At 42.0% G+C, this 19,349-nt stretch overlaps 1 protein-coding gene across 2 annotated transcripts in view; it reads left to right on the forward strand.

The window, feature by feature from the left end:
• LOC119173528 (dnaJ homolog subfamily C member 2) overlaps nucleotides 1-19,349 on the forward strand; it is a 301,565-nt gene that overhangs the window by 110,399 nt on the left and 171,817 nt on the right. For both annotated transcript variants that reach the window (XM_075896473.1, XM_037424336.2), the window contains exon 8: nucleotides 9,721-9,812. In XM_075896473.1, the coding sequence (XP_075752588.1) occupies nucleotides 9,721-9,812 (92 nt within the window). The remainder of the gene's footprint in view (nucleotides 1-9,720; nucleotides 9,813-19,349) is intronic.

Below are 19,349 nucleotides of genomic sequence, written 5' to 3' on the forward strand. Positions count from 1 at the left end.
ACCGTGTGGCTCCAAAAGAACGCAAGGAGATTCAGAAGCAAGTACAGAATGTGCGTGAAGATGACATCATACAACCTTCGCAAAGTCCTTGGGCATCCCTCATGGTTTTGGTCGAGAAAAAAAAGACGGCAGCTTGCGCCTCTGCATTTATTATCGCAAGTTAAACCAAGTCACAAAGAAAGGCGTCCATTCACTGCCTCGCATAGATGATTCGCTTGATCGGCTTCGTCATGGGCGCTATTTCTCATCAATGGACCTACGAGGTGGCTACTGGCAGGTAGAAGTCGACGAGCGAGATCGCGAAAAAACGGCCTTTGTGATGCCGGATAGTCTTTACGAATTTAAGGTGCTTCCTTTTGGGTTGTGCTCGGCGCCAGCCACTTTTCGGCTTCTCATGGACATCGGGCTATCAGGCCTGAAGTGGCAAACATGCTTGCTCTACCTGGACGATGTTATTGTATTCTCGGCAACATTCAAGGAACATCTCAGCCGTTCATTCACTGTCCTCCAAGCCATACGTTCGGCCGGCCTTTCTTTAAATCCGAAAAAATGTCATTTTATTTTCAACGAACTCAACTTCCTACACCACGTCGTCAGTCACGAGGGCGTTCGACCTGACCCGGCCAAAGTATACGCTGTAGCACAATTCCCTGCACCACGCAACAATATAAGGGGTCATGCACACAGTCAAAATTTGGTCAATGCTGCACCGAGTGACTCGATCAAGGCTTAATCACAAGTATGCGTTGCGTGTGGCACCAAACAGAGATCATATGGGCTAACGCTACACTTGTTAAGATAATTTTAAGATGAGTTAGATCACTGGAGCGAATGTTTTCAGTGCGCTTTTCAGAAACTGATACGCAAAAGGGTAATTAAAGGTCTAGTGCTGAGAGGGAAAGTACAAGAATTCAGTCTTGCTTCAGAACAGATGTTTGGCTCTCATCGAGAAAACCGGTCTTAGCATTGATGCAATGAATGATAATCTGAAGAGTATCATTATGGAGTGTGCATTGGAAGTAGGAGGTACGGTACTTAGACAGGACACTGGTTAGCAGTCCCAGGATACTAAGAAGCCAGTCCCAGGAACTAAGTATATGTGTATATTTACAGTGTCTGTATAGCTACATATGTATTATGTGTAATTGATATTTCCCGCTTCTGTCCATTACTTTTCTCATTGGACCCTACACTAGCCTCAGGCTATGGGTCCAATCAGTGTTTGTAAACCTCATGTGACAAATGATAATAAATGTTCAATCAATCAATCAATCAATCAATCAATCAATCAATCAATCAATCAATCAATCGATCAATCAATCAATCAATCAACCTTATCAAAAAATTTCAAAGCATAAAAGCCTCAAACACAACAAACAAAATAGAACTGGCAGAGCTTTCAAAGTTGAATAATAAGCATAAAGTATTCGATATAAGAAGGTATAACATGGAGAGAATTGAATGTGCTCTAAAGAACGATGAAAGCGTCAAAGCAATGTAGAGGAAACTCGGGATAGGCAGAAGCACTTAAGGGACATGGAAGGCAAAGTAACTGCCAATATGGATAGAATAGCTATTGTAGCGGAGGAGTTTTACAGAGATATGTACAGTAGCCGGGACAACCATGATCGCAATATAAAAACAAGCAGTATCACGGATGACATCCCACCAGTAATGACAGTTGAAGTCAGGAAAGCATTGGAGGGAATGCAAAGAGGCAAAGCTGCTGGTGAGGATCAGGTAACATCAAATCTGTTAAAAGATGGAGGACAGATTGTGTTATAAAAACTAGCCACCCATCTTACGATGTGTCTCCTGATGGGGAGAATACTATAATCTTGGAAGAAGGCTAGCATCATTTTAATCTATAAAAAAGGGGATGACAAGAACTTGAAAAAATACAGGCTGATATGCTTGCTGTCTGTCTTATGCAAGGTATTTACAAAGGTGATTGCTAACAGAATTAAGACATTAGAATTCAATCTACCAAAGGATTAAGCAGGATTTCGGACAAGCTACTTTACAATCGACCACATTCAAACTATCAATTGGGTAATGGAGAATGCACCCAACCACTATACATAGCCTTCATTAAATGCCATAACACATTTGATTCAGGAGAGATATCAGCAGTCATGCAAACACTGTGGAATCAGGACGCCGAGAAAGCATACATAAACATCGTGGAAGAAATCTACAGAAAATCAACTGCCACCATAGTGCTCTATAAAGAAAGCGACAGAATACCAATAAAGAAAAGTATAAGTCAAGGGCATACAATCTCTTCAATGTTATTTACCGCGTGCTTACTGGAGGTTTTCAGCAGGTTGAAAGTTAGGGATACGAGTTAAAGAAGAGTACCTTAGTCGCCTGTGCCTCATCAATGATATTGCATAGCTGAGTAATTCAGGGGATGAATTGCATTTCACGATTACTGTATTAAACAAACAGAGTGGAAAGGTAGGTTTTAAAATGAATCTGCACAAAACGAAACTAATGTACAACAACATCAGAACAGAACAGCACTTTGAGATAGGTAGCAGTGCACTGGAAGTTGTAAAAGAGTACGTCTACTTGGGACAGGTAGTAACCTTGGAGCCAAACCACGATATTGAAGTAACTAAAAAAAAATAAGAATGGGATGGAGGACATTTGGCAAGCATTCTGAAATCATGACTGGTAGATTGCCACTATCCCTCAAGAGTTAAGTGTATATTAGCTGCATCTTGCCAGTTCTTACCTATGGAGCAGAAACCTGGAGGCTTACAAAGAGGGTTCAGCTTAAATTGAGGACAACACAGCGAGCGATGGAAAGGATAATGATAGGTGTAATCTCGAGAGACAAGAAGAGAGCAGAGTGGATCAGGGAACAAACTGGCGTTAAGGATATAATAGTTGAAATCAAGAATAAGAAATGGACATGGGCCGAGCACAGACTGCGTGGGCAGATTAACCGCTGGTCATGAAGGGTAACTGACTGGATTCCCAGAGAAGGCAAGCGGGTGTGGGGGAGACAGAAAGTTAGGTGGGCAGATGAGGAAGATTGCGGGTATAACATGGCAGCAGCAAGCACAGGACCGAATCAACTGGTAAAACATGGGAGAGGCCTTTGTCCTGCAGTGGGTGTAGTCAGGCTAATGATGATGATAATGGCAAAAAAAATATACACTCGAACCCTTTTGTGAGAGGACGGATAAATTGTTGTAGGAGACACCTACATTAGAATATACATTGCCTACACTGAAGTAGGGGTTGACAAGAGAATGCATATGTGGTAGGCTTGCACGAATAGTGAATTTTAGGTTCGAAGCAAATAGTGATTTTGGTCGAATAATTTCGAACTGAATTCGAATGCTATGTATATCATAAAAAAAATAGGAATATTTATCATGACCAAACTAACCTGCACAATAATTCTTTAAATTGAAATAGGTGCACTATGCAAATGTCTGTTTTTCTTCTTTTTCGTTCACAGAAGGTCTAAACAATTTTGATGAGTAGCGAGATATGAGTTTCGGTAGGATGCAAGAGATAACATGTAAAATAAGTAACATTTTAAAATTTATTATATTTGGAGCATAATTGTTGCACACTTCAATTTATTTATTTATTCAATACTGCTGACTCGAGGTCCAAGCTGGGTGGTAATACACATACAAATGAAATAATTGCGAAATGAAACAATAAAAGGTGAAGAAGCTTGTTTGGTAGGTTAGTTCATTCATCACATGTATTAGTTAGACAGTTCCATTCACATATGGTTCTTGGAAAGTACGAATATTTCAGTAGGTCTGTGCGTGCAAAATATGGAATCAAGGCCTTTGGTTGGTGGTGTCGGGTGGGCCGGCTACTAAGGGGTGTCAAATATGGGGATGGCTCTAGAGCTATTTTTTTGATCAAAAGTTGATCAAGGAATTCTAATCTAGCTTTTTGTCTTCGCACCTGCAGTAAGGGAATGTTGTTGGCTAGCATTGAATCTGAGGGCGAGTCTAACTTGGATTACTTGTTTAATATAAATCTAACAAATTGCTTTCTGCGCGCTCCTCTAAAATATTTTTGGCTACGTGTGTGCTAGGTGTTTTTTAGTAAGTGTATTGCGGATATTTGTTCTCCTACCACCAGCAATGTTCCGATGTGTAACTTCAAATGACTTTTTGTACATTCTCTCTTTAGTCACATATAACGCGTTATTTTTTGTTGGGTTCTTTCAAAGTTTGATGTTTCCTTACGGTTTTGTCGCGACACTCACCCTTTGTAACCCCCCTTACACAATGCCCTGCAACAAGGGCCTGTAAGGTATTTTTAAATAAATAAAAAAAAATATAACAGCTTTTTTTTGAATATGCTCAAGAGTGTATATATTACGTTTTGTATAAGGATCCCATACTATGCTCGCGTACTCTAGTTTTGGCCGCACAAGGGCTGTGTAACAAAGTAGTTTAACCTTCGTGGGAGCACTTTGAAGTTTATGTTTAAGAAGACATAGTTTACGAAAGGCAGATGAACAAACATTATCAATATGGAGATTACAAGATAAGTTGGAAGTGAGTGTCACACCAAGGTATTTGTAGGAGTTTACTTGTTGCAGTGGTGAAGACCCTAATATGTATGTATACGATTGTGGATTCTTTTGGCGAGTCACTGGAAGGCACATACATTTGTTCGCATTGAGACACATTCCCCATTTGTTGCACCATTCATATATATTGCAAAGACTAGTGCTCAGATCATTGAAATCATTAGTGGAACGTATTTCTTTGAACAAAACACAATCATCTGGAAACAATCTTATTTCCACACTAGGGTGAATAACATCAACAATATCATTGATATACAATAGAAAAAGCAAAGGGCCTAACACACTGCCCTGTGGTTCGCCCGATGTGACCGGAAGACAGTCCGAATATTGGCCCCCTACATCAACGTACTGTTCGCGATTATTTAAATACGCAGAAATCCAACAAACGAATATTTCGGGTATACCTATTGTTCTAAGTTAGGAAATGAGTTTACTATGGGGAACTTTATCGAAGGCTTTGCAGAAATCTAAGAAGAGCATATCTGTCCTACCGTGTCTATCGATGTTTAATGCAGGAGAGTGAAACAGTGTGACGAGTTGAGTTACGGTGCGTAATCCTTTTCGAAAACCATGTTGATACATGGTTAATATAGAGCGTTCTTCAATACACTTGTTTATACTAGTAGCTATGATGTGTTCAGTAATTTTACAGCATTGTGAAGTTAGTGAGATTGGACGGTAATTTCCTAGTGCTAAGCGGTCCCCCTTTTTAAAGATGGGTACAACACGGGCTGTCCTCCAGTCACTGGGCAGCTGGGAAGACAACAAAGAACAGCAAAAAATAATAACCAAAAACTTTGCCAGAGATAAAGCATATCGTCGTAGAAATACGTTTGGTATGTTATCAGGACCACAGGATGCCTTAGTTTTTAAATTTAGCAACATAGACACTATGCCTGGATAAGAAATAAACAGTGCTTCAGCATAAGAAAAGGCTGTAGCATTAGATATACAGTTGAAATCAGGAGTGTTGAACACACTCTGGAAATATTGATTGAAATGCCGGGCAATGTCTCTCTGATCGGTGACGTGTGTTCCATCAATTAATATTTGAGATACAGGTCTTTTCTTTTCACTCATAAAACTCCAGAATTTACTGGGGTCATTTGCAATAAAGTTAGGTAATGAGGTTTTAAAGTAATACTCCCTAGAGCTGCGGACAGTTTGAGCGAGACTGTTGTGCGCATAATGTATCAAATCAGCCGTTGCCCGCTTTTTTTCAGTCACTAAACTTTGCGCTTCATATGAATGATGTTGCGATTTATCCATGGCGTTTGTTTGTGAATTTTTTTGTGCTTGGAAGGCACAAAATTATCTAAAAAAAAAAAAGATACATTTGTTTGAATCGTGTCCAAAGCACGCTAACATTTACGTCATCAAAATTTGTAAGACATGTTTCTAGGTGTTCAATTATGTCTGCATCATTAGCCCTGGAAAAGTCTTTAAAGCAGCGAAATACCGGGTTTTTATGGCCAGTTAGTGGAACAAGAGGAAAGGAAGTGAAGATATAGCTATGATCAGAAAGACCTTGTCCTACCTCTATTGTATATTCGGAGAAATTGCGGTTCAGAAACACAAGATCTAATATTGAGGTGGAATCCCTCTGTACGCGCGTAGGTACCTGAACTACCTGCAATAGGTCATGTATAAGCATGGTGTCAAACATTATGTTAACATGTTTTGAAGTGTTAAGGCCGGCATCAAGACGCTCCCAGTCTACTTCAGGTAGGTTCAGGTCATCAATCAGTAAGACCTTTTTACTCTCAAATTTGGCCGTATAATTTTTCTGTGTGCTAAGGTATTCTGGAGTAATGTCTGGGGGTCTGTACAACCCAATTACAACGAGACAATGACTCCAGCATGTAGCCCTAATACATAAGCATTCTATGTCAACAAGATCATCCAACAAAACAGCATTGATACACTGTTTTACCAATCTAGCCACCCCTCCTCCCCTAGCGGGTCTGTCTTTACAAAAAACTGTATAGGATGGGGGGAAGACGTCGTCATTAGGCAAATGTTCGTGTAGCCAAGTCTCGGTAACAACTGTAATATGTGGATCATGTTGCAGCAGAAGCACTTCGAACGCTTCAGTTTTATTCACAATGCTTCGGGTATTAATATTTAGTAGCCTTAACTGTTTGTTACATAGTGCTGGAATAGGTCACGAGTGCGGCTTGGAAGATTGACGGTATCCTGCTTTTACTCGCCAGTTTTGCAATTCATCCCAATAAAATGTATCTTTATCTACTATAAGCCTGTCATGTACTAAAAATACTTTTTTTCCTTGTCGCTTTTTGTTCTTAGCACTGTCCCACAGCATTTTTCGTTTCTTAAGTGTCGACTGCGAATAATCATTCTAAATAGATACCGTCGATCCTTTCAGTTTTTTGGCATTTTCTAATATTACTTTCTTTTCATTAAAATTTTGAACTTGGAGGATGATAGGCCTTTTACCAGTTTGTTTTCCTAGTCGGTGTATACGTCCGATGGAATCACACACCAAACTTTTCTGTGAATAATTCCTTAACCACTTTTTCCCTCAGGGTTGCATCAGTTTCATTAGGGCACTCGGGAATACCGTGAATAATCAAATTCGACCGTCCGAAACGGTCTTCGAGGTTGGTAAGCTTTTTGTTTTTGAAAGTTTACAATATGTTCCAGTGATTGTAACATATTTCCCACCTTTTCACTGGGAATGCTGCGTTCTTGGGAATCCTTTTGTGCTGTAATGAAATCATGTACCATATTTTTCAATTCAATGAACTGTTTCTTTAGTTCAAGCACTTCATCGTGAATTTTCGCTTGGCCGTTGAGCACTTCTTCATATAGTTCTTCTGAGTGGGGCAAGGGTTTGTTTCCACGTCACCGCATTGCATTTTTTCTTGTCTTGTCTGAACGAAAACACTGGAAGCTATACAGGGAGGAATAGCATGGCGAAAGAAAATCCATCACACATACCTTGTGACCTTGAGCACTTTTTCTCTCTCCTATTTTTTTTTCTTCAATTACGCATATTTTCAGTGTGATCGCGCACGTAAGCGTAGACAAGTCGTGGCCTCTCGCCGCAGCCCCAGCGAGCGTGCCAAGCTCAAGTCAGCCAATGGCTGTGATGAGTGATTTTTGAGCTTCACCGACTTTGAGAATTTACTGTCCACTCCAGGCCGTATGCTATACTATAATATTTGACTCACGTGTTCTCGGCAGCCTCGACTACCGTTTGGCAGCATTTTCTGACCAGGCTCAAAAAGTTGCAGAGCCCCTATTTTTAGTGGGGCTTCACGGCAGAATGAAAATTTTTGGGTAGGTGCTTTCATGGCTTAGCATCCCTACACTGCAGTGAAACCATTTTTACAGGCAGTTACATGCGGACTAATGCACATTTATTCATTTATTGCAACCACTTGGAAATTTTCAATATTTTAAATTCGAATCGAATTGAATTTGAATACTGTACTATTCTTTCGAATATTCGCACAAGGCTAATATGTGGTAGCCTGCTCGTAAGAGACAACCCGTATGAAAAACGAAAATTGTTCCCCAGAGCATGTCTCTTATAAAGGGGTTCAACGGGTCTAACACACCCTTTGCAGATCTTGTGGTACTGGCAAGCAGGAGCCCCTCATGTGCATTCGAGTGCTTGTTTTGCTCCTTTATTGAGGTTCCTGTAGAGCTTTCAGCCAGGTTGTGTGGCAATACTATACCGGTGCACTTGTGCCATAAACCACACATGCATGTCTATGATAATATTTAGCTTCATCACATCTTTAAGTGCCCTCTCAAAGGACGCCGGCCCACAGATTGTGTACATCACCATACATGACCCGTTCACGCTGTCCTACCTTGGTCCACGCAGAGTGATTTGCATAAGGATGAAGGCCCCAAGAGCAGTTGGGATCTTCGGGGATAAACGGCAAAGTCCTTTCTCGTAGTGTGAATTCTCTCCTCTTGTGTTGAAACTGGTTTGAATCATGTCACATGTCAGCGATCCAAATCACGTCACATGTCTGATTCGTTTGTGATCGTGTACATCATGTGAATATAGCTTAGCCTAGGAGGCTGTGGAAGGAAAAAAAAAGGCTTGTGAAGTAGATTGTGTGGCCATATGTTGACAAAAGTAAAGACTTAGTAATGTTTATTAAGCTTTTAATAATGACATGCTAGTTCAGAATTGATAAAAAAAAGCTAATTAGTGTTGCAGAGCAGCTTTGTTCAGTATCATCAATTATTGCTTACAACAAGCCAATCAGACACACGGGCACTGGTAAGTTTGATAGTGTAACCCTGCTCATGCATTACTAACTGTGCTTGCAGGCAGAGATGAATACTCAGCTTGGACAATGCGTTCACAAATATCGAGCAAGGATGACTCTTCTATGCTCCTGCTTCGTGTATGTCTCTCACAGGCTACCAAAATGCACGTTTGGAGTGTGTTGTCATTGCTAAATCCAAAATGCAGTGTGAGATTTCTTCTTTCGTTCATGCAAGTTAGTTATGCAGGTAAACTTCGTCTGCTTCCCCAGTTTATGGCTCTGCTCACAGAATGACTCAATGAACCTGTGCCTGCAATGTTATTCATGTAAAGAAGGGTTTGCTGTGGGCCCACTTCACACGTGTCACTTGGGAAAAAAAGAAAGAAAAATTGCTGAAAGGCAGAACGAAGGAACATTATTGCACTACACTTGTCTTCTCTGTACGTTCTTCTTTTTTTCAAGTATTGATCACTTTTTGAGGGCGAAAGACAACGCAGCAAACTCGGCTTTATGATGTATTGCAGTTATTCGTGAAAATGAGCGGTATTTGTATGTGCTAATATTCTCAGAAAAATGTTAAACACTTGGCTATCGAAGCTTCATTCCCAAAAATTCTGAAGGGAATATGAGATTTTTGTAGGCAGACATGAAGTTTATAAAACACTAAAAGGCACAATTTGCACTGACATTATTGTGAAGTGTTATTGTGATTATTATAAAAAGTTCATTTTATCGGAATGACAGCTCGGAACAGATATACTATATATCTTCATTTATGGGCAAGCTCCATGTTTTAACGATTATCCATTCCCTTGCATCTGTTTCTCTAAGTTTTGAGTAGTTCACATTTTAATGACAGCTTTGATGTGGGCACTCCTTCTTCTGCAGTCGTGAAGAGCGTCGCTGGATCGAGAAGCAAAATCGGGCCGCACGGCAGAAGCGCAAGCGGGAGGAGATGCAACGCATCCGCCAGCTTGTCGGTGTGTGGCTTCATGGTCCCATCCTTGTTTCTGTTGTCGTGACAGTGATGAAGGCAGTACTCAGGGCATATTTGTTTATTTGGGTGAACCTGTGCCTGAGAAACTCTAACTTAAGCTAGAACAGTACAGAGTGTACATTGATAGTAGTAGCAAACAGAGCGCCGGCTGTCGAGAAAACTGATCAGTGGTCAGCTTTTATACATTTGCTATTAAAATTGCAGTATTGTCGTTGGTGGCCATGTAAGCTCTCTAATAAACTGGACTATCTGCATCCTGCATGCAATTTTAACAAACTGACCTTAAAGTTGTAAAGCTTCTCAAACTTAGCAGTGTTTGCAGTGTGGTCTGCGCCAAGTGTTGCAAACAGTGTTTGTGGGGGAAACACGAATGATGGAAACATTTCACATGTTAACTCATGCAACCGAACACGCTTAGAAACACCTGTTGTAACTGAACCTGGTTTGTTTAGACTATTACTCAATATCGGCACTAAAAAGGAAATGGGGGCCAGACAATATACCCAATATATTCCTAAGAGATATGCCGAATGGTTAGCCAAATACCTGTGCTTAATTTTTAATAAATCATTATCAACCTGTAGATTACCACAAGACTGGAAAGTCACGAAATTCATTCCAGTACGCAAGTTCAGTGACAAAGCTGAAGTCTCTAATTACAAGCCCATCTCTCTAACCAGCTCAGTCAGTAAACTCCTTGAACACACAGTGAATAAAAGCATAATTATATACCTTGAAGAAGAAAGCTTTCTTTCACCTTATCAACACGGCTTCCAAAAGGTCTACACACTGTAACCCAGCTTGTTGAGCTAATCAATGACAAATTGCTGAGCGTCGATAACCGAAAACAAATGCACCTTTTTTTTACTAGATTTTTCAAGAGCTTTTGGTCGGGTCTCAAGTAGTAAACTCGTGACTAAAATTGAATCAACTCTGGGCAACGGACCCATCTTCACCTGGGTACAAGATTATCTTACCTACCGTTTCCAGTTTGTAAGAATTCACCATCAGTCATCCACTCTTTCATGCGTTACATCTGGAGTACCTCAGGAATGCGTACTGGCTCTAGTTCTTTTCCTAATTGTTATCAATGATCTACCATCTAACTTAGGTGTTAAAATTAGATTGTTTGGTGACGATTGTATACCTTATCAAGAAATTAACTCATTCGAGGATCACATAACATTAAATGAAGTCCTAGGCTCAGTTTTTAAATGGTGTACTGACTGGCAAATGACCCTTAACGTTAATAAATCGGCTGCCCTAACAATCACTAGAAAAGAACGCATATCTGAGTTCGCATACGTCGCAAATAACATACAGATAAGTCGGGTTCAAAAGCACAACTATCTCGGTTTATTAGTTACACACGATCTTAGATGGGACTCCCACATTAGCACCATTACATCAACTGCCTTAAAAAAGCTCTTCTTCCCCTGAAGACACCTTCGTCTTGCGCCACCTGACATCAAGCTTTTAGCATACAAAACTTATTTGATTAGTTCTTGAATAAATTAACATTGCATGGTTACCGTACACTACACATAACATTGATAAACTCGAACAAATCCAAAGAAAGGCCATCAGATTTGTATTTAACAAATATAAAGCTTCAGAATTACGGACTGAATTACTACAGTCGAATCTTGATAATTCAAACTCGAAGGGGCCCAAAAATTTGTTGAAAATAAAATAAGTGCGAATTAATGGAAGCTAAATGAGCGGAGGGTTCTCCATGCACTGGCGCATGTGCATTGAGCTAACGCACGAGGGGGAAATTTCAGAAGACTTGCATTTATTCACAAATCACAGGACATCCGTTATTAATTGAAGTAATTGGTGATGCACGTTTGCACATGTTTGTCTCCAGCAAGTCAATCGATTTCGCACGCAGCTTGCAAAGCATTTTCACTTGGGCTTCAGCAGTCTCCTGGTAAGAGAAGTTGGGCGCGGAAATGTCCAGCGTCGACACTTTCTAAAGATGACGACAACAATAACTGCGTAGCGGAGCCTCTGTGCTACGCAGCCGCAGCATGGCCAGCATGTGACTGGAAAGGAGGAGCGTCTACATGCCGAGAGAAGCAGATCGGCATTTGAAAGAAAACCAACACTCCACGGCAGCTTTTTTTTTTTGCTCTCTTCACGCGTATCGTTGAAAAGAGAAGGGTTAGGTGGAAGGAACGGGAAAGGGGTAAGCCTGGCACCGGCACCTGAGAGAACCCCCCCTCCCCCTCAAGGCGCAGAGCCGTGCTCCTGCAAGGGGCAAGGGCTGCAGAAGATAGTGCCTTTTCTCTTTCCTTCAACCACACATTCATTCAACACAGCGACAGCTGTCTTTTTTTTTTCCTCTCTCTCTTCGCATGCGGTGTTGGATGGAGAAGACGGACGGGACAGGCTCTCCTGGTTGGTCATTAATACACCGGCCAGTCTGGTCGATGTAGATCCAACCGCAGCTCGATGGAAACAACACCAGTTGAGCATTTCATAAACGCCTTTTCTTCGTGTGTTCTTTCTTTCACTCGGGACTCTTAGTTGATGACCACGAGTGTTGAAGATTGGGCGGGTTGGTTCGTCGTACTTGAAAAAAAAAGATAGGGGAGAAATGCAGCGTCAAAGTGGTGTTTTCAGCGCCGGATAAGTTACAGCGGCTTTGCAAAGCTGTCAACCCTCTCAAATCACACACCACTGGTTGCGCAACTAAGCACAAAACTCGGTTTGTGCCGTGTGTAGTGGGGGTTGTTTACGCGATTCCATTCTCATGTGGTATGTGGTATTTCGGCCAAACGGGGCGATGCCTTAATGAAAGGCTAAAAGAGCACCATTATAATGCTCACAAAGCAATCCAGGGCCACATTGGAATTCACTGTCGCGATTGTGGATGTACCCCCATGTTTGACCAGTGTGAAGTGATAAAAAAGCACCCGTCGCAATTAACTCGGGAAATTATAGAAGCGCATTGTATAGCAAGAGCTGGCAGCACGTGTATTAGCGCCCCTTCTTTGGGTTTATCTGAACATGAAGTGGCCTTCCTTAATCAAAGTAACCGCCTATGAATGTGTGACATGTGACGGTGTGATGTTGTGTGTTATCTTGTCGTTGCGTTAGGGTGGTTTTGTATGCTTGCGCCGGTCTACTTATTTGATGCAATTTGACAATAAAGCTCAGTTGGAAGTTAGCGCTCTGTCCTCTTGTGTCGGTCTGCTCGGCCGTTTCTTCTTCCCCGTAATGCGCTATACCAGTTCTAGTTGATGACACTTGAGCATAAACACAAAAGAGCTTTTTCGGAGCCGAAAACATTACTGGTACGTTATGTCTAGAAGCAACATTCTTTGAAGAATGAGATATCTTGTGAATGTTGGAAATTAACGATGGGACGCTTATTTTTGTCATTCACTGGAGAAGCACCACTGACATCATGCCTAACTTTTTTGATTAAAGCCTTGCACACAGATCAATGTAATGTAGGAAAACCCATGGAAACAAGTCTAGAAACCTGAAGTTCAAAGCTTTCCTTGAGTGCATGAGAGCAGGACCTATTTAGAGCCATTCACAAGCTATAAGTTGCTATCGCTCTCTTCACATTCTTCCTTTGGGCAGAATGAAATTTTCTTCCATTCTTCCTTTGGACAGAATTATTTTTGCACACGAGGGTGATACATTCAACAGGCATGGTTTTTCTTAATTGTGAAAAGAATATAAAAAATTCAAGCTTGTTATCCGTCGCCTACTCATGAGTAAAGCTGTGCCCTTGTTTTAGCGCCTTAAGGGGAGATGCGGGTCGAAAAACGAGAATTTTCTAAAAAATTATCGATTTTTTGTTTTCACCTGTTTTGTTAAGATTAGTACCTCTACTATTCTGAAAAAAAAAAATCTATGTCGAGAATCAACTGGAAATGCTTTAAAATTGCGTCTGAAGAGCACAAGGTGGCTGTCAAAAGGCCGAAAGTGTGTCATCTTCGAGCACCTTGCCGCTGATAATGCGCCGCTGCTCGCCATTGTCGACCGCATGAGGCGAAGAACCGAGCCTCACTCTTCAAATAGCGACGGTTTCCCGCGCTGCTGCAACGCAAGAAATAATAAAGAGAAGCGCGCTTTTGCCGCCTTTTTCGAGCGCCGCGACTGGCTTTTAAATCACGTGGTACGGATCGGGAGCCGCCATTGGCCGCTGCACGCCTGTGTGTGCTGTGAAGCCTACTTGCAGGATCCGTGTCTCGTCGAGCAGCACAGCTGAACAACGCTTTTCTCGAGTGCTTATTCGTTATGGATGAAGAAAGCCGTAGGAAGCGCGGTCACCGGCCTGTGAAGTTTCACGCGGCGCACAAATTTCGAGGACGCCGGCGCAAATCAAAGCCGAACACTCAAACCACGAAAAGATCGTCTGCTGCCGCAAAACGTAGTGGCAATGACGCCGATGCGCCCGACGAGTTTGCCGCAGCATTCGAATATGTGAGTGCCTCCCAGAAAAAGATCGGACTCTTCGAAGACTAAGAAAAATCACAGGACGACGAGTCTTCGTTGATTGCTGATGTGACAGCACTGAACATGCTTGTTGTGCGCGGTGCAATGTGTCCGACGTGTCGCCATTTGGGATTACGTGTCCGGGAACTGGCCGACAAGCGGAAAGGACTTGCGTCGTTCGTCGAACTTCACTGCCCAAACAGTGAGTGCCCCGAGACTATTCTTTCGGCGACATATACTTCGCGGCGAGTAGCTTCAGGCGGGGAGGCCAGCGTGAGCGTGGCGGGTGACGGACTGACCGCGAGGAGAACATACGACAGCGGGAGCTCGCGCGATAGCTACGCTGTCAACGTGAAAGCTGTTGTGGCGGCGCGCTCTGTAGGCATGGGCTACGAGCAGCTAGGCCGATTTTAATGGCAGTGGCCACTACAAGGAGGATTTTTCTTTCTTGTGTACAAATTTCGTCGCATTCAATGACATCTTTGATAAATAAACATGCAATTTTGACTTTAAAACTTCTTTTTCTCAAAACTCAAATTTTGCCATTTTTGTCAATGTGCCCCTCCTTTTTCGGGTACTTCTTGTGCTCAGATCTGCATGAAATTTTTCCCAAGTTTTTTCCAAAGTACGAGAAATGCAATTATCTTGTTTAAGTTTCAATATTCTTTTTATATAATAAAAAAAAGTTATGTAAACTTTTACTAGGGTGGGAGAAATATGAACTTCCCACGTTAAAATTTTTCACGTCTAGTACATATTTTGTATGGACTTCCAATTTAGTTGTTTGCATTCCACACTTCATTTAAAACATTATGAACTATCAATTGTAAAAAATTAATGAAGTTTAGGTATGAAAAGAGGGGGGGCAAAGGGCTTAAGTTTTTCACTTTGTCATGTTGCAAAACTAAAAGTATGCAACTTGCAAGACAACTCATTATATATTCGAAATCAGCATAAGAAGTTCTATAAGCACCTCAAGTTTCATTGCTCTTGAATGAATATTAAAAAAAAAGTGTCTTCGACCCGCATCTCCCCTTAAAAGTGTCTAGGACTTGAGTCACACAGTCATAATAAGCGCAACTTGCTTGTTTTGCCTAGTCCCACGACCGCCCTGCAAAAGTATGTGTCTTCTGTCACACTTTTAGCTCTGCAGCCCGCATTGTGAGAGCCTCTCTTTAGCTTTCCTTCCTGCACGAGACAAGTTGTTTGTCATTTCGTGTTGCACTTCGAGTGGTCTGTGTGTGGCATAGCTCAATGGCACCAAACAGCCGGTGCCGCTTATGAAAGGAAAATTGTCCCAGCCGTGGAGTCATTGTCCAACGTTCAATCTGGGCGAGACTATAGAGTGGATGAAAAAGATGTCGCCTAAGGGGCTGCAGTGTGGGACAACAACCCGGGAACTTTGATTGTGCACTCTTTTAATAAGTGTGGTATATCCAATGTGCTTGATAGCACCGAGGAGTGTGCACTTTTTGAAGACAGTGACGACGGAAGCAGCGACGATGACTCGGAATGAGCGCAGCATCGGCAAGTGCGGCATCTTTGTGATGCAGATAACTAGAAGCAGCGCGAAAAAAACTACGACGAAGAAACACATGCAACAGGGCTGTATGTTTCTCAAGTTATTATTATAATTGCATCATGAGCCAAGTGCTTTGTTTCAATTTAAAGTTCAATAAATCTTTTTTCTTGGTGAATGCTGTCCTCGCTGTTTTGTTGGGCCTAAATTCAAAGTTTTTGTTTTTTTTTGGGCTTCATACTTTTGGTGGTCAGCTGGAATCAACCTAGATTTGAGTAAACACGGTACTCACACCATCCTGCAAGCTTGGCTGCTACAAAGATGGAGAGTGGCTTTCTCGCATAGCAATGGAGCCCGAGATGGCATACACTGGCGACACTCTTCTACCTAAAGGTAGCATATATAGCATCTCTACTCCTACTTTTAAATCCACACATATACGCTTTAAAGTAGACCGGGGGATGATTGCCACCGTAGCTCAGTAATAGCGCATCGCGCTTGTTATGGGAAGGTTGCAGGTTCGGATTCTGCCTGTGGCAAGTTATGTTTTCGTCCACTTTTCCTATCCCCTATACTTTCCCCAGCACCATTGTCTTTTAGTTTTTTTATATTGAGCAGTTTCTGAAAACAGTAAAGTCATAAGGGGGTATAAAGCAAGAACTACAGTGACTGTAAACTTCCAGCGGTGCTCCAGAAAGTGCGCAACAGTGAAACGAGTCGCCAGCATATCCCCCCCCCCCCCCCCCCCCAAAAAAAAAAACTTATCCAGGCACGACCACAGTGTTGCCTTTTGTAGCTGCAATACTTAGAAATTGCATTTTATTAAATCTACTCTTAATTGCTTTGGTTTCTTTTGAGTAATTATGAAGTACTTACTCATTTGTACAAAATAGAAGCAGAAATCTAAGGGTTCGTTTTTTTTTTGTTAGATACAATATTAATAAGGGCTAACAGACAGTGACTCAAACCAAAGTATAGGGGATGTTATCTGTAGTAATAAATGTAATATAAATGTGAAGAAAAAAAAAATCAACAAAAAATTAACTTGCCACTGGCAGGGACAAGTTATCTATTTGTCCACTTTTCTTTATTTACATTTACACTACTGCTGCTGACTACTTTAATTTGCATTACGTTAATTACTACTAAAAATATTCCTTATACTTTCCTTGGCTTCTTTGACTGTCAGAAAAATTTAACTTTCGTAGTACTATTAGAATGGAACCAATAGACAAATTTTATTTCATGTGAATCCCCTGAAAAAGAGCTGCTGTGGTGTGAAACTGCCTAGGGAAACTGCATTGTCACACAGCCACTCCTGTGTCCCAAGCAGTATTTTTTCGAAGGCATTTTAAACAACCCTAAAGTCCAAAAGCTGTTATGAAGATAAATATTGCCACCATTGCTATGTGAACATGCTGCTGCAGTAATTTTGCGAGTACATGCAATAATAAGTAAGTTACAAGTGTTAGTACATTCGTTTCAGCTAGTTTCAAATTTTCGTGTGGCTTTGCCATCCCTTTCCACCATAAAGAGGGGGAGGGCCATCGCCATAACTTGGCCCATTTCGGCAATGTGACACAACATCAGCAATAAGGTACACCAAGAGACCGAGCAAAGCATTCCCAACACGTGTCATAACAGCATGGGGAGGAAGAGCGCCCTTCCCTAGCGAAAAGTGGCACGATGCCTCTCAGAGGCTTTCATTCTGGCAGTATCGTGTTCCACAAGACAGCAAGAGCAGCACAGGTTAATGGAAATAGTAGGCTGAAACTGCATCACTACAGGCTTAAAGACCAATTGACGAGCTCAGTAGTACGTAATGTTGCCCATGAGCAAGCTTGTGTCACTGCTATTATGAGGGGGATTGGTCAGGCAAAGGAAATAGACACGGAAATTGTTTTTGAAAAGGGAGAATCTGTGGGGCGTGCAGCACTTTAATATTTGGAAAACGTGATCACTGCGGTCTACTGTACGATATGGTGAGCTGGTTTGAAGGGTGTAGAAAAAGAAATCGGCCCCGTATCTCCTATTACACCGTAAATGTCATCGAAAGACGATAGTCTTGCGTCTGGAGAGAGTGAACAAAACATTTATTTGATGTTGGTGAATGGTATTCTGGTGAATGGTATTGGTGAATGGAAATTGGTAAATGGTATTCTGGAGGCGCTGTGTTGGAGTGCCTCGAGCGTGCAGCGGAGGCGAACGAGCGCATCAAGTCACGTAACACGTGAGACATGAGCGCTATCTTGCAGTTATCCTGGAAAACGGGGCACGCACCGTGCACGCCTGTCTCTGAGGTGATAAGGTGTAGAACACGAGCCGACGGGTAGGTGCCACCACCGCGTTATCTCAGCAAAGCGTTGGAAACACTTGCCGTTTCGTGCAAGCATTGCATGGCCAGCGCAGCGTTATAAAGGCTACGATTCTTAAAATTAATCAAGTATGTCTTTTCTAGTAAAAAATACACATACATAATATTGAAGTGTTGTTATGGTGCCTTAGATATGCGCAATAATTGCTTTTTAATTGACAATCGCACAAGTATGAATGCTGTACATAGAGCAATATTGGTGGGCGCTGCGGATGGGGTCGGCCGTTTGGACTATCGTTTGGTCACTTTGGTGTCGTTTAGAGTACTGTTAAGGGTGGACAAGCAGACAAATGTACTGGCAGACAGACAGATCAAAATTTTTCCGTCAAAGGTCCCTAAGAAAGACTATCATCTTGAAAAGTAGGAGCCTCTTTACTGGCCTCTTAAGTTTAAAATCGTGTTATTCGAGCTTGTACAGTTTATGTAGAACCAGCTTTAAAGCGTAACATAGTTCACCTTCACCTGCTGTTCATTGCAATCAGCTGTCACAAAAAACACAGAACAATTGCTTGCATGAGAAAAATCACTACCCAGAGAAAAGCTTCCCAGGAGAGTCCACCAGATGCAGTAAACTCTAAATGTGTGACACAGTGCTTGCAACTAGCAGCAGAATGGCCCACTGCTGTGGTTTCGTGTAACATCGCACCGGTCTAGCTACTTTTGGGAACCCCCTTGCACTTTCATAGCCTATCACATTTCCCATCGTGATCGTGAGTAATACTTGCTAACACTCCCGCTGTAGCACATACATAAATAACCAAGAAAGTGGATGGGAGAATGGCCACCATCGCAGCATCGCTGGAAATGCATCACACACATGACCCAAAGGTTCGGCAACCACTAGAAGAAACTTGTCATTTTCATTTCTCCGTATGTCATAACGATTATATGCATTGAGTTTCTCGCAATAATATTCTTACAAGGAAACGTATATTTGCAGATATTTGCAACGTTTACAAGCGACGACAATGCCTGGCACACTGGCGGGCTGAGACCAGTCTCTATCCACTTCGTAGTCTTTTTCTTCCAGGTAGAGACCCTCTACCGCTTCATGCCCCAATCCCATTACTGCCTTGTGGCACTACCCTGCGGCGTTAAAAAGCGCCGACCCAGCGCTTGTCACGAAAGGGGATTGTTGGGTGACACATACGGCTTCAGTCTTACGACGT

This window comes from Rhipicephalus microplus, chromosome 5, assembly GCF_043290135.1.
Source record: "Rhipicephalus microplus isolate Deutch F79 chromosome 5, USDA_Rmic, whole genome shotgun sequence".
Classification (NCBI taxonomy): Eukaryota; Metazoa; Arthropoda; class Arachnida; order Ixodida; family Ixodidae; genus Rhipicephalus; species Rhipicephalus microplus.